This window comes from Temnothorax longispinosus, chromosome 2, assembly GCF_030848805.1.
Source record: "Temnothorax longispinosus isolate EJ_2023e chromosome 2, Tlon_JGU_v1, whole genome shotgun sequence".
Lineage (NCBI taxonomy): Eukaryota > Metazoa > Arthropoda > Insecta > Hymenoptera > Formicidae > Temnothorax > Temnothorax longispinosus.
In genome coordinates this window covers 17,344,216-17,358,273 of record NC_092359.1, presented here as the reverse complement: position 1 = coordinate 17,358,273, position 14,058 = coordinate 17,344,216, and the positions used below count along the sequence as shown (strand labels likewise).

Here is a 14,058-nt window from a genome sequence, read left to right as displayed (position 1 = left end):
AAGCTTTCAAACTTCAAGAAACGGCGAGCGTTGGCGCGTTCGATATTTTACAGCTTCGAACGTCTGTTACGTAGGTTCCCGTTTTACTATGAGATTAAAATCATCCTGGTGCTGTGGCTGCTGAGTCCGGCCACTAAGGGCTCCAGTATCCTTTACCGGCGCTTCGTACATCCCGCGCTAATCCGCCGTGAAGCCGAGATCGACGAAGCCCTAGCACGCGCGACCGAGCAGGGTTACACGGCGGTGCTGCATCTCGGCACCAAGGGCGTGAACTATGCCACCACGGTCCTCATGCAGACCGCCATCAAGGTAAGGCCCTACATGGACCGAACGTTAAAAGGAAGTGTATTGTTATTATATAATTATTAAGTATTATAAAGTGTCTCGGAATTTCCTTGCCCTTTCATCTGGAGATTCTTCGATAAAGTCGATTTCGAAGAATCCACGAATGAAAGGTGGAACGATAGACTGGGACACCTTGTAGATGTAGAAAAGAAACCGGCAGCTTTCAAGGAAGAGTTCCACTTTGGAAATTTTCAAATTTATATTTCTTATATACCTCCCATTACTAATGATATATTTCAGTGTAAGCGCGATTGATTATTTATTTTTTACGTAAAATTATGTAATTTTGTCTTCCGAAAGAGACTGCCAGTATTCAGGAATGTGCCTTTTCTTGTTTGATCTCGTACTTTAACCAGCCTGAGCTCTCGCTTTCATTGATCACACATAGAACTTCTATCGACCCGCCTTCGATTGCCGCTCACTAATGATTTTACGTGTTCTTGATTTTTTCTGTTTTCGTTCTGTCCCATCCGCGTTCCCGCACGCCATCGCCCTCTCTCACCGTCGCCATCGCCGTCTTACCGTCTAATCAAAAACTGAAACAAAAATACCAAAAAAAAATCGCCATCATCGCCATCCGCAAAATCACGCACGGCCAAACACCGAGCACCTAACCACCGCCCGATCATCGCCCTAACCGCTGCCGTTGCTTAAGAAATCTGTGTACACCGAACCGTCGTCGACCACACGACGAAATTCTGCCACTGACCCGTAACAACAACCACCAACACGAACACGCCGAATTGCTGGCCGATTGAAACGCAAAAAAAAACTGTATAAACAAAATCTCGGCATTATATGATAGAATCTCCCGATCGTACTCCCGCCCACGACGAGTGCACTCCCCGATCGTCAATCAGACCCGGCGATTTCTAGCTTAGCCAACCCCAGAACGAGAACGCAGTTAAACAGCCAGCTGGACGGGCCAGATTATCCGGACGGTACCGCGGCCTGCAACACTCTGCATGTTAAATCTGAAGACCTGATAGGCGACACGGACGCGGTCGACTGGCGATACCAGGAATCGACAACGGACGACGACGAGGAGATGATTCAGGAGCTGCCGACGATGGACGCAGAGTGCGAGATGCTGGAGGAGCAGCAACCGGTGGTGTTTAAAGTGCCTGAGAAGGAAGCCCCACGGAAAACGCGAAAGTCGCGGAAGGAGTGCAGCAGCACCACCAGCACCAAAGTCAGCAGGCGACAGAAGACTCGTGCCTGTAAGTCGACCACGAAAAATTACGACATGGAATTCAGCGACGACGCCGAAGTCAATTAACTAGGGAAAGAGAAAGAGAGAAAGAGGCGGATGACTCGCTATAGACTTGGGAAAACGAGGATCCCTGAAAGCCTGGAAAGCGGACCGATGGATCGACAATATCGGGAAGTGCCGGCGACTTTTATCAAAGGCTGCGGATGATTTGTATTATTACGAATGATAAGTAAAAGACTTTTTTATGCGCAAAAGAAAGCGCTCTGAGGATTGATGACAGAACTTTTTGTATATTATACACTCACTTTGATATTTTTCTTTCATGCAATCTATTAGAAGTTTTCTTTTTTCTTTTTTTTTTTATACAAATGCGTGAGACGAAATTTTCTGTTTGCGAATCCACGATATATATCATTTAGTGGTACGTATACTCTTTTCTCTGTATTGCCTTCGTAAGTATAAAAATTACACCGTGTGTGATTGTTTAATCGTGGACAATACATTTTAGGAAGGTTGTTTGATACACTAATAGGTAAGAGACTTTGTACAATCATGTATCTCTTTTTTTTAGAAAGACACGAAAATTTCGAAAGGCTTTAATCGTTACATTGACTATAGTGGAGAACTTTTAATCATGTACACATTTTCGACCAAGATAAGACGCGTTAGTCGTTTCCACTCGAGTGCCTTACTTCGATTTGTATTTTTCCACGTAAACTTCGTTCGATTTTAGGAATCATAAGAATTATGTCTTAGCTGGAATGTAAGATAGCTTTAAGACTTTAAGTAGCAATCTCAATATTTTTACGTAATATTCCGCACATTGTTTTGACGTTAATATTAATAATGTCAATTGTCCAAGCGCGCGATGACTTTCAGTACGATCTTAAGAACGATGATAAAAAATCGTTGACGTCGTAACATATCAAAAAAAAATCTGAAAGTATTAATTGGAAATTCTGTATAATTAACTGTCAACAATTATATGTCTTTTTCCTATTACGTCGTTTTTATCTCACGCGATTCTTCAGTGAGCAAAGATGTGATTAGGACAATCAATCATCATTTATAACTAATCGCTTAGTATTGATTTCGATTAAATCTAAGACTACACAATCGAATATTTTTATATGTAATCTGATAAAAATTAAAAATATATTTTTCGACAAATTTTTTAAGAGAATGTCAAACATTATAAATGCGATTATAAAAACTCAAATTGGTTAAACTACAAAATACAAATGTTTAAACGAGGAACAATTCCTACAAGTGCTAGAGCGAAAAAAACTCACATACATAGTTCTAGAATTTGAATTTGAATTTTCTTTTCCTGACTTCGTCATAGGTAGAATTGTTATTTACAAAAAGACAACGAATCTCTAACTTAGATTAACTCTATCCAGGTACATACTCGTTGATGCAACTGAAACTTAAAACGCATTATTATTTACATCGCTCTATATATGTCGCATGTTCGATAAATCATACGTTCTAAAAGATGCGAACTCAGAAAAAGGAGTTGTTGATACGAGAATCGAGTGAACAATAATGCATAAAACGAGATGGACGATTTTGCGCTTGCACAATCGTCATCATCATCGTCATCATCATCATTGTTGTCATAGCTAGTGTTATTCGCGTGTTTATGTATTCGTCATCTCGTTTGCGCGTTTCACCTGTAAAGTTACCGACAAAATCTGTGTTAAATCGCGCGCACACGGAAAAATCATACTAACAATAAAATTTAGTCTATTGTCGGCTAACGAATGCTGGCCATGTCCTGCCGCTCCAGGTAGACCGGCGCTGATAAAGTGCCCGTCGCTATTCGTTCGACGTCACTCGTTTATGGAGAGTCATAGACGGAAAAGGACGCGTGTGTTACTTGTTGCGAATGATAGAGAGAGAGAGAGAGTGTTTTTGTACGTCATGCTACAGTTGAGGTACATGTAATCGGTTATTCTTCTGAAGAATTGCGTATTACGACCAGACGTTTAACTGTAACGTGTGTACGTTATGTATAGTTTCAAGAGTAAACTATCGGGGATTGATACACGGGAAAAGCGTGCAGATCAGTTTTAGTCTTTGCGGCAACAAAGACGATCCCTGGTCGCGCAAACCCAGTGCCTTCTAACGTGTAACCACCGTGATATTTCCGTGTGCGAGCGCTCAGCTGTCGAGCTGTCCTAGCGACTAAGATTTTTGTACCCGATCCCAAAGACTCTAATTATTATGATGAGCTGATTCCTTTTTTTTTTTCAAATAAAAGCATTATTTGAATAAGCTTTCGGTCCTCTGTTCTTGTTCGTTCATCTCGACCGCGTCCTGTCTTACATCGGCTCCCGCTGCATCCTGAACGGCGATCTCATTGCAGGCATTAATTATCGCATCATTCTTTCCAAAAGTATAAATTCACTTCCGTTTAATAGAACTAATTGCTAGACGACGCGCTATATTAGACGCGACAGTTATTCACGCATACTGCACGCATTTTCCTGGTCGGTCGTCGCGTGCTTCTGGACGGCGCATGTTTAACAGAAAGACACGTATTTCCGGGGAAAAGCAAGAAATCGCCTTTGGATTGATCTAAATCCGGCGTAAGGGGAGTTTGCCTTCCGTGACCGGGTGACGGCAGATAACACATTAACATCTTTTTGGTTGGTAAGATTTTTATTTTGTTTTCTTTCACTTAATCGACTCTCTGATTTTTTCTCTCTCGATGACTTAATTTTTTTTTCTTTTTTTTTCTCGCAGTAAGCAACATGCTGGCCGCGTCGTTTGCGATGCATATGTTTCACATGCGACTTCCTTTTTCAGGGCGGCGGCGGGCTGGTGCAACAATTGAGGAAAAGTTACAGCCTCAGTGATCTAACCGGCGAGAAGGAGGACGAAAATAGAAACACACCCGATGCGCGTGACGAGACGGACATGGAAGGTAGCTGATCCCTAGCGTCGTTCTAATTAAATGGAGATTTTATAAGAATAAAACCAATTCTGCTCAAATTTAATGAATATGAGCAAATAAGCCCCATTCCTTTTTTTTACATTTTTATAACTGTGTCCATCTTGGACATGATTGAGTAAATATTGTCGATTTTTGTACACACATATACATTTTATTATATGCAATTTTATACATATTGTATGTCCTATAAATTTTGAAAAATTTTAAATGGTCCCCAAATATAAAACGAGACGCCCTAACAAACTACTTAGTAGCTTAATTTTAAGTACAGATATTTGTGGTCCTTATAGTGGAACCTCGCCGAAGAGAACACGTCGGCAGAAGAGGCTATAGTCCTCGCAGGACTCAGTCCAGCAGCAACGCGTCTCGAGTAGAGATGTATTTTTCCGAAGTGGATGTCGATGTTCGACAGCCAAGGCCTAGGGAGCCTATAGCTAGTTTAACGTACGTAGTTCGCACAGCTTCCAAGAACGATCGCGTCGTTGACGTTAATAACGAATCTTTCCACGTTCATAGAAATATAAGGTCCTCGGACGACATATCTAGCGGTTACAGTAGCGGCGAGGCGTTGCAGTCCCAGCGCACGACTTCTCAGGGTGACTCTTTAGTAAGAACGTCGAGCGTCGGTGCGAGAACACGCGTGAAGCCTCGTTCCACCGCAAAGAAGACGCCCGAAGTAAGCCCGATAAAGCGTAGCGTACCGTAGGGACTAATTATTCGTACACCGATCATTAACAAAAACAAATGGAAAAGAAATCACACATCGCACTTTGACGCACATTCGTCAACTTAGCTAATGACACGTACTTTTTTGTGGTCTTTGAAGGACAGGGGCGAGGATTTCGACTGCACACCTCCCGAAAATATCTCCCTACCGTCGTCCCTAAACGTCCTCACTCCCGAACAAGCTGTCGAACTTTTACTGTTGTTATCCCAAAGTAATAATAAATCGATAAACTACCCGACATCTATTATCACTTATATCGATAGCGATAAATCCGCAAACGAAAACCGATCTGCTATGAAAACAGACGATAATGAATCGTCATCGACGGAATCGAGCGGTGAGTTCGTTGACACAGATTCGGCTCAAATAGACGTGCAAACAGTGCAAACTATAGAGATTAAAAATATCTCAACGGAAAACTTGTCGATACCTGCGGTAACAAAAAGCGCAGATAAAATAAATATCGATAGTTCGATAAAAAGATTTGATATTCCGCAAAGCGAGTCCAACGCGCAAATGGAATATATTGACGATGAACCAAAAAAGGATCAAGTAGTTTTAGCTGTTTCCCAAAAGTCTGAAATAGGAGGAGCTGATCTCGAGCGAATAACTGGCGAGATTTGTCAGCAAAAATTCGACGAGCTGAAGCAATTATTGGATGATGCGCATAAAGCTGTGACAGGCATCGTGTCTTCCCAAGAAAAGTTAAATACGATTAACAGAGATAAGGAACATGTAAATGTGCGGGAAATTAAGACTGGCGACTCGTCGAGCATTTGTGATCGCGATATTGTGGCCCAACCTCCCGTTACACCGAGTACATCGAGTTACGATCTCGACGGTGATAATCGCGCGGGAAAATATCATAAAAAGCCTGCTCCGAAAGCTCCAATAAGTAACGAAACAGTAATAAGTAATGAAGACATTGACGAAAACGAGTCTCAAAACGCTTTGAAGGCCACCTTGGTCATTAAAACTGGAACATTGAGAACTGTTTCGAGTGCGGATGCTACGAAAGACATATTTTTGGCGCACACCTCGGACACGAAAAAAAGAAAGAAGAAATCTAGCAAATTACGCGCTAAGGAGAGCATATCTAAATTATTAACGATCCCAAAGAACATATTTCATAGTGCTTTCCATAGGGAGCAAAACGAAACTTCTTCTAAGGAGGAAGATTCCAGCTCCACGCACTCTGAGACCAGTGGATCCGCGTCGAGATCAGATAGTATTGGATCCCAGGTGTTCGTGGACGCATCCGCGAAATTATCTACTTCAAAACAGGAAATGGACGTGGAAGAGATCCCATTGAGACCGGAGCACGATAACAATATTAAGAATTCCGACAAAGATATGAACTTTTTTGCTAAGAAATTAGATACTGAGATTGTACCTTTGAACGAGATCGAAATAGATCTGAAAATTGAGGATAATAAGAAAGAAGAAGGTGCAATAAGTGCAGAAAAATCTGAAAATCATGAAAAGAATATTGAACATGAGCCCAACTTGCAGATTCGTGAAATGTCGCAGTCGCTGCCTTACAGCGATAAAAAAGAGATTATCACTGACATCAATTAAAAGCATTTCATTAATATCTCACAGAGGGAAATCATGTTATTATATACATATCTGTATTAAGTAATTAATATGATAAAAAGCTTGTTCCTTCCTCTATTCTCTCTATTCCATTTCCCACACTTCATATTTTATCCTAATTGGAAATCCGGACAGAAGAGATGGACTGTTCCATTAAGATCGTATGGACTAGTTTCTGATTTCTGAGTCTTAATCAACTACAATTAACTGCAATTTCTGTTCTTAATCATAACACATAACATTTGCCTTAACTTACGCATTTTAACCTTGCACGATATTAATTTTTGACGTGGTATTATAATGCAATTAATCCATAATTTTTTTTGAATTATATGAGTGAATAGTTTGAATTATATGAGTGAGTAGTTTAAAATCAAATTTCTAGTACTTAAACTTATGATTGATTTATAATATAAATAATGCATACCGAATTGAGTTTCAGTTTAAATTTTTCAAAAAAGTGCTCATGTCCTTCTTTTTTTGTTTAAATGGCGAAAGAAATTGACAATATGCCATCTGAGTTCCATGGCAAAAATGATAAGCTATAATAACATTGTATCTTCATTGTATTTCAGATAACGAGTTTCGCTACCTTACCTCGCAGTAAGAAGACAAGTAAGAAAAAAGTGGCATGAAACCTCCCTGCTGCTGACCGCATCAAGGAATAAGACCAAGTCCCTTGGCCAATGGAAGCAAAAAAAATCTTCATCAGCGTGCGGATCTATTGTAATTTTTGCACCAGCCAGATATAACGGGCACATTATCGGTCAGCAGCAAACACAATAGTTAAAAAAACACACGATGTATACAATGTTGAATGTTTCTAGCACCGGTATATTTCTTAATTCAGCTTTTTGACTATTGATTTAACTTGTCGATCGTTTCCATTAGTCGGAAGAAAGAGTTTTCTCTCATTTATTCGCAAGGAGCTTACCGGATATATGCGAGGGATAAAAAGAGATGCTAACAGCTTTGTCATCCTCTCGAGAAAAAAGAAACATACAGCTTAGATACTGTTTATATATATCGATCACACACGTCGGGTCACGTGCACTGTTACTCACAGTCATCCGACACGTTGTTACACGATTCGATAATTTCCCATATGTATCTTAAGCTCCCGCGAGAGAGTCCAGTTTAGCTTTTATATGCTAACGTTTGGTAGTGCTATCGTAGGTAGGGAAGACTTGATACGATATTGCATGCAGTATATCTGCTTACGAATAGGCTTTGATTATAACGTAATGAAACTTTCCATAATCGAGGAGTAGAAAAAGAAGTCCGCTAGAGCCAAATCAGGGATTTCGGCGCTTGATTCCCGACATTAGGCCGTAATCGCCGTAACAATTAAGGGAATCCTCTACGAACCCAGCGACCGCAAAACCGCTGCGGGATGACTTTGATATTGCGAACGCTATTGTAATCGAACAAATTGAATCTAGTCAATCAGGAAGATGAGTACGAACTCAGACCATACTGAAATAGTGCCACGCGATCCGTATATAATCCTCTTTTCACTATCAAATAGTAATTGTTTGATGGACTGTGTCTAACTACGATTGTGTATGCGTGTCGAGTATTGTGTGGACCTAATCGAATAGCTGTTTTCCCTCGCACAGAATCTGAAGTTCGAGAAATCGCGCGAATTTCTTAAAAAAAAAAGAAACTAGACAGATACGATTCTGCGTAAGGACCAACGATTTGTCTGTTAATCCATGGCAAATTGTTAAAAGTATTGTTGTCGTGCGAGATCACTTTCAGTTTTTGCATACCTGCAATGAAGATGCTAGCAATGTATACTTTGATAACGAGTTGTTTTATGACGACTTATTCTTAACTTCATATCAGTTTTATCGCGTCCCTAATAATTTAGAATATACCCTGCTTGTGTAACTCACGATGAGTTTTAAGTATCTGTCGTGCTTAACTAATTTGTAATTACATTTACTTGGTACGGTATCTTTTAGAGCGAACGATTTTACATCGTACGCTCACGAAAGACTTACGCACAAGTCCTACGACTATTTTAAATTTATCGTATGTGGTAATGTTAATGGATTAGTATATAATTTATCGTGTTGTACTTTAACATTTATTGCACAACTTGGGCAAAATTAACGTATTGCGTACAATTAACATAAATTTAGAAACGAGAAAGACGCGGAACATGGTGTTGATGTATCAGTTGTGTATACTCGACGAATGAAATATTCGATATGTTACTAACAGTTGTTGATTTTACGTGTAGGTTCTACGCATAGTTCACGATCGAGGAAGAAAAATGTAGCAAATGCTTTTGATACACCTCGTGATGTATAAATAAATCATGTATAATGGACTCTACAATAAAATATAAAATAACATATATAAATGCGGATCTCTATGCAAAATAGATATTTTTATCCGATCCAAATGTGCAATATGAAATATGCATTTGCTGCATTTTATCTGCATCTTTATAATACGACTCGTTGAAAGACATTAATACGTATTTGTCTCGAACTTTATATATAAATATATATGCGAGAATATGTGATAAGAGAGTGAGTGAAAGAGAAAATGCTCAACTATGAATCTCTACCGATATTAAACGGTCGGTTTCCTATAGTTCTTATATATAAAGATATTTCTCGTTCTTTATAAGTATTTAACGCCTCCGGCGCATAAATTGTGCCCCGAGCTATTATGGTGCTGCGATCTTTGTAATTTTTTTTATAGTCCTGTACTTCGATACAGTATACATAAGAGAAAGCAGAATCTTGAAAATACGTTTGAAACCAAGTTACTCTGTGTCCGAGTTATTCGGCAAATTACCGAGTGGTGCAGAGCAAGATAATTAACAGTACTTCAGTTCAGGCATAGTGTAGCGAATAAATGACATTAAAGTACGATATCTGATGAATACTCGCACTTGTCCTGATCAGCGAATATTATATATCCGTGTCATTTAAGTTAAGCCTGAGTTTTCATCTGATGAAACTCTTTTAATTTAAATCTCTTTTTGTTCGTAAAATATATAGATCTTGCAATAAATGTAAGGTGTGTGTTAAATGAAGAGACAAAACGTAATAACAGTATACGTTCGTATGTATATTTTAATGCTATACTTAATTTTATTTTTTACAATTATAAAATAATCGCAAATACACGAATGTCGCGCGAAATCTAGCTTTGCTAAAAATATGGAACGGAAAATGAAATTTCTCACGTTGTGACATCGTGTCCGGTTTGACACGGACTATGTCAGCCGGAAGACGTAATGTTGCGCATTTGTCTGACCGCTGCTACGACACGGGCGTTACATCCAGAGCTACCGTTCTGATAATCTTCCGGCGGTAATCTCAGCAGTAAGGACATGTGCTGGAGATTTTCCGATAAGCACAGACCAAGCTCCTCAAGTACATTGCCCAGATAATCTACATAATGTAACTTTTATTTATTATCCCTTCATAATTTCTTCAGAAATTGTCAAATTATAGATCTAATGAGAGACTTACCAATATCAGTTGCGAGTTGTTTGCAAGCGACGGAGTTCAATTGGCAAATGCCCAAAGTTTGATCCTGGAACATTTGACACGTTCCTCGGGCAACAATGTCCAAAAGTATACTAGTAAATCCAGATTCGCTTGAGCCTTGAACATATTGCGGATCGGCTGCCTTCAACGCTTGCGTTAGACTCGGATTGTCTCTCAACAAAAATGGTTCCAAGTGCTGCGGCAATGTCATTAAATATTGTCCGACCTGCGTAATATACTCTTGAGGAGCGAAACTATAATCGGGTAGGTCTGAACTTAGATTGGATATTTTGTTAGTCTCCAATGACCAAGCTGGCGCCTTTTGCACCAGCATTAATTGAGAGAATATTGGCGCAAAAATCACTTCATATGTGGTATGATGTAAATCAGTGCAGAGTTTTTGAATAGATTTTATAATCGAGTCGAGAATTGTCTTGTCCTCTGCAAAGGGAAAGGAAATTAGATAATTTGCTTCCTACAACATTATAATTACTATTGCCACGCGCGCGCGCGCGCACACACACACCTCTTTGGAAAGATGCAACAAGATTTTCTAGATCGGTGCATCCTGATGGAGTTAACAGTAACTTTTTATACTGACAGAAAACGCTACCGTTTGTGTTTTGTAATTTGTTATTGGCTTCTGTTATGTCGATCACGAGCGACTTTTCGAATTGTTGCACTTGATGCAAGAGATCACCTGTACAGCAATCCGGATTAAATCAATAGTCTCGTGTTTATGTCATATAAGAAATTAATTAATTGCTGAAAAAATCACCTATATTTTGCATCAACGTAAGACACATTTGGAATAAATTCCAATCTTCGTGTTTCACTTTCTTTCTCTCAAGTTGTCTTAAACCTTGCTGATATTTATCGAGATACTTGTTGAAATAAATCTACAAGATACCAATAGATCGTCGACTTAATAAAAAATACATTTTATGACCATCGCGCTGATACAAGCGAAAAATCTTTAATATAAACGTACGTTTAACGATTTCAGTAAACCAGGATATCCACAACCTTCTGTAAAAAATTTACATCGCTTATTGGCTTCACTAGCATAGCCCATAATCCGCGAAATGCTAAGAGAAAGGGAATTAATAGTGTCGCTTAAATCATCATGCGAGCGATCCAAAAACTGTAGCTGTTGTTCTAACTGCGCAGTTTCGAACATGCTATATTTCGCGATGTAAGGAACATAAGGCGCATATACAGCTTGCGCCAGCGATAATAGTTTTTCGTTTTGCAATTTTCCGCGAAGCGACGTTTCGATAGCACCGTTGAGATTCGTGGCAAAATGCCTCGTCATCTGTTTCAATTCGAGTAGAATAGACAGTTGCACTGCGTTGGAATGTTGTTTCAGAACCGCCTCTACACATTCCGGAATACCGGGATCGAGGCTCCTCAAAAGGTCAGCGTAAACCTCGATATGAATATCTATCGAAGTATTAGGAAATACTTGATGGCACCATTTCACCTTTAACACAAACGGTTATAGAAAACATTCGCGAAGCAGCAATAACAATTATTTTGATCTGGCAGATTGCGTATACCTGTTCGTGCCAAGAGGATAACAGTTTGTCATAATATATACGTAGCCAATAGGTAACATTTTCATCTTGTGCTAGCTCAATAGTGCGTCTCCATTCTTGGCCCAAAGAGACCTTCAAGCAGTTGTGATAATATTTGAGAAGCTGAGGCAGACGTTCCATCTTGCTAAAGATGTCCACGTAAGTTTTGGATTGCTCTAAATAACATAACACGATAACTGGTATCACGTCTCGCAAGGCGAATGAATTTTATTTCGACTTGTCAGTAAGTTTTACCTAAATTGGCAGCGGTAAAAGCTTGGACCAATCGTGGACTGGCTATCGCCTCGAGGCGATTTTTCAGGCCTTCTAACTGCAGCTTTTTATCCTCGTAATCGACAACATTCGCGAGCATAGCTAGAGATTTCTGCATGCTGAACAATTTATTTGATATAGCTTCTATATCGCCAGACTCGAATACCTGTTTTATTAAGGGAGATTATATAATTAAATTATCGCGTATTACATCGAAATACGTGAAGAAACCCATTGGAGCTTTCATATATACCTCTTCCACGTCGTTCGCTAATACCGTCCAATTGTCGGCCTCGTGTAATCCCTGCTTAGCAGTTTGTAATTCCGTTTTTATCCTATCAATCTTTTCCAGCGTTGCCATAGAAGAGGCTGTATCTTTCTCGATCTGTGTTTCAATATTTGTTCTTTTCGAGTTACAACGCATCAAGATAAATATTTAAAGAAATTATTAGATGTACCAACCTTCGCAATCTCCTGCTTGACAGTGACCATTTTTTCTTTCAGTGCTAACGTTTCTTGCTGCAGGAGTTGAGTGTCTCTTAAAATTCTTGGTAAGCTGGAGAGAACCGATTGACTGGTCTCCTCTAAGGCACCGTTAACTTGTTGCACATACAATTGCAACTTCATCACTAATGATGACACAAAAGCCTGCAAAGCATACTCAGCTGCGACTCAAATGTTTTCCAAGACGGTTGTTCGTATTCTCATGAAATTATCAAATAATTCACATATAATAAATAACAGACAGAATGTGAGATTAAAGTGCAATTTAAAATATATCTTATTATATTACTCGAATATAATAAATTGCTCTATTTCTTTATTGTTACTCTATGAATGTGGAAATCACTTTATTTAATTCACAATGAAATTGAAATTCATATTGCGAAAGATAACGTTATCGTTCAATAACAAATATTTGCGTAATAATTTATTCTAAATACGAAAATATACGCGGGTGTCGGAATAGACAGGAAAGTTTATTGTCCGTCGGTAACGTTCCGACACAATTTTCGGCGTGATAGATCCGCGAGCCTATAAAAATATCATCCCCCGGAGGGGCCGAAAATCCTCGCGGTGGTGCGAAACAGTGGACATCATCTTTGAAAAGAGCCGATCGGGGTCACCGACCGCCGCCGCGGGCGGGTGGAAGCCGTCAGTACGGCGGCCGACGGGCGTCGCGACGACGAGCGTGTCTTCGGATCCGACGGGCGACGGGACGTGAAGCGGACGGGAGCGGAGATGGTGGCCCGCGCGACTTACGTCCTTGTTCTCCTGCGCTTCGGCGGACTTGAACGTCCGGTTGATCCACTCCTTCACGTCGAAGCTGTCCTCGGAGAACGCGGCGACGTCCTGAAACGGCCATTTTGAGGTTAGGAACGATGCTCGTAGGAGCCTCTCTGCCGTCGGTCTCTTCCTCCGCGAGATCTCGCCGTTTCGCTCTCGCGGCGCGAATTCGCGATCTTATAATCCGCACGGGCGGGTAAAAATCTAGCGATCACGACCGTGAGTTCGTATATATATACGTCCCTGCGAGCGAGTCGAGCAAGAGGCGTTGAAACGAAAAAAAGAAAAAAAAACGAGAAAAACACCGAACCGACTCAACCTACGCCGCGCTCGCTTACCATGGCGAAGAGAGATAGAGAGAGTCGCGTTCGGCGTTCCGTCGGCAGTCGTGCGCGTTTCGAGGAGGCGATCCCCGGCGACGTGGTGCCGCGCCAAGGTCGGTCTCTATTCCGCCACGTTCCCCGTACGATCGCTCGCGTCGTTATCGTCCGTCGCCACCGCCGCCCGCCAGCCGCCGTCGTCGCCGTGGTACCGCGCCGAGTGGCGCGCGTCCCGTCACGCGT

The 14,058-nt window shown here is 40.6% G+C and overlaps 3 protein-coding genes and 1 long non-coding RNA gene across 9 annotated transcripts in view; 3 read left to right on the top strand and 1 right to left on the bottom strand.

Annotated features, from left to right (window-relative positions):
- Positions 1–8,509, top strand: part of LOC139808543 (uncharacterized) — a 37,074-nt gene extending 28,565 nt beyond the window's left edge. For all 6 annotated transcript variants that reach the window (XM_071770638.1, XM_071770637.1, XM_071770636.1 and 3 more), the window contains 6 exons: positions 75–309; positions 4,373–4,490; positions 4,811–4,964; positions 5,037–5,196; positions 5,347–7,004; positions 7,419–8,509. In XM_071770638.1, coding sequence (XP_071626739.1) covers positions 75–309; positions 4,373–4,490; positions 4,811–4,964; positions 5,037–5,196; positions 5,347–6,825 — 2,146 coding nt within the window. In that variant the 3' untranslated portion in view covers positions 6,826–7,004; positions 7,419–8,509. The remainder of the gene's footprint in view (positions 1–74; positions 310–4,372; positions 4,491–4,810; positions 4,965–5,036; positions 5,197–5,346; positions 7,005–7,418) is intronic.
- Positions 8,510–9,912: 1,403 nt separating this feature from the next.
- Positions 9,913–13,969, bottom strand: Cog7 (conserved oligomeric Golgi complex subunit 7). The gene is made up of 11 exons (XM_071770639.1): positions 13,834–13,969; positions 13,472–13,561; positions 12,671–12,856; positions 12,462–12,593; positions 12,191–12,374; positions 11,918–12,111; positions 11,350–11,841; positions 11,137–11,257; positions 10,885–11,058; positions 10,341–10,799; positions 9,913–10,259 (listed from the first exon to the last, which is right to left on the bottom strand). The coding sequence occupies exons 1-11, from the start codon at positions 13,834–13,836 to the stop codon at positions 10,087–10,089; spliced, it is 2,208 nt and encodes a 735-aa protein (XP_071626740.1). The 5' UTR covers positions 13,837–13,969; the 3' UTR covers positions 9,913–10,086.
- LOC139808547 (uncharacterized) lies at positions 11,959–13,042 on the top strand. The gene is made up of 2 exons (XR_011730897.1): positions 11,959–12,094; positions 12,713–13,042. It is a non-coding gene; the product is annotated as an uncharacterized lncRNA (long non-coding RNA).
- The window catches only part of LOC139808545 (uncharacterized), a 105,109-nt gene continuing 104,489 nt past the window's right edge, over positions 13,439–14,058 (top strand). Inside the window, exon 1 of the mRNA XM_071770644.1 lies at positions 13,439–13,580. The gene's annotated coding sequence lies outside the window, so the exon portion shown is untranslated. The remainder of the gene's footprint in view (positions 13,581–14,058) is intronic.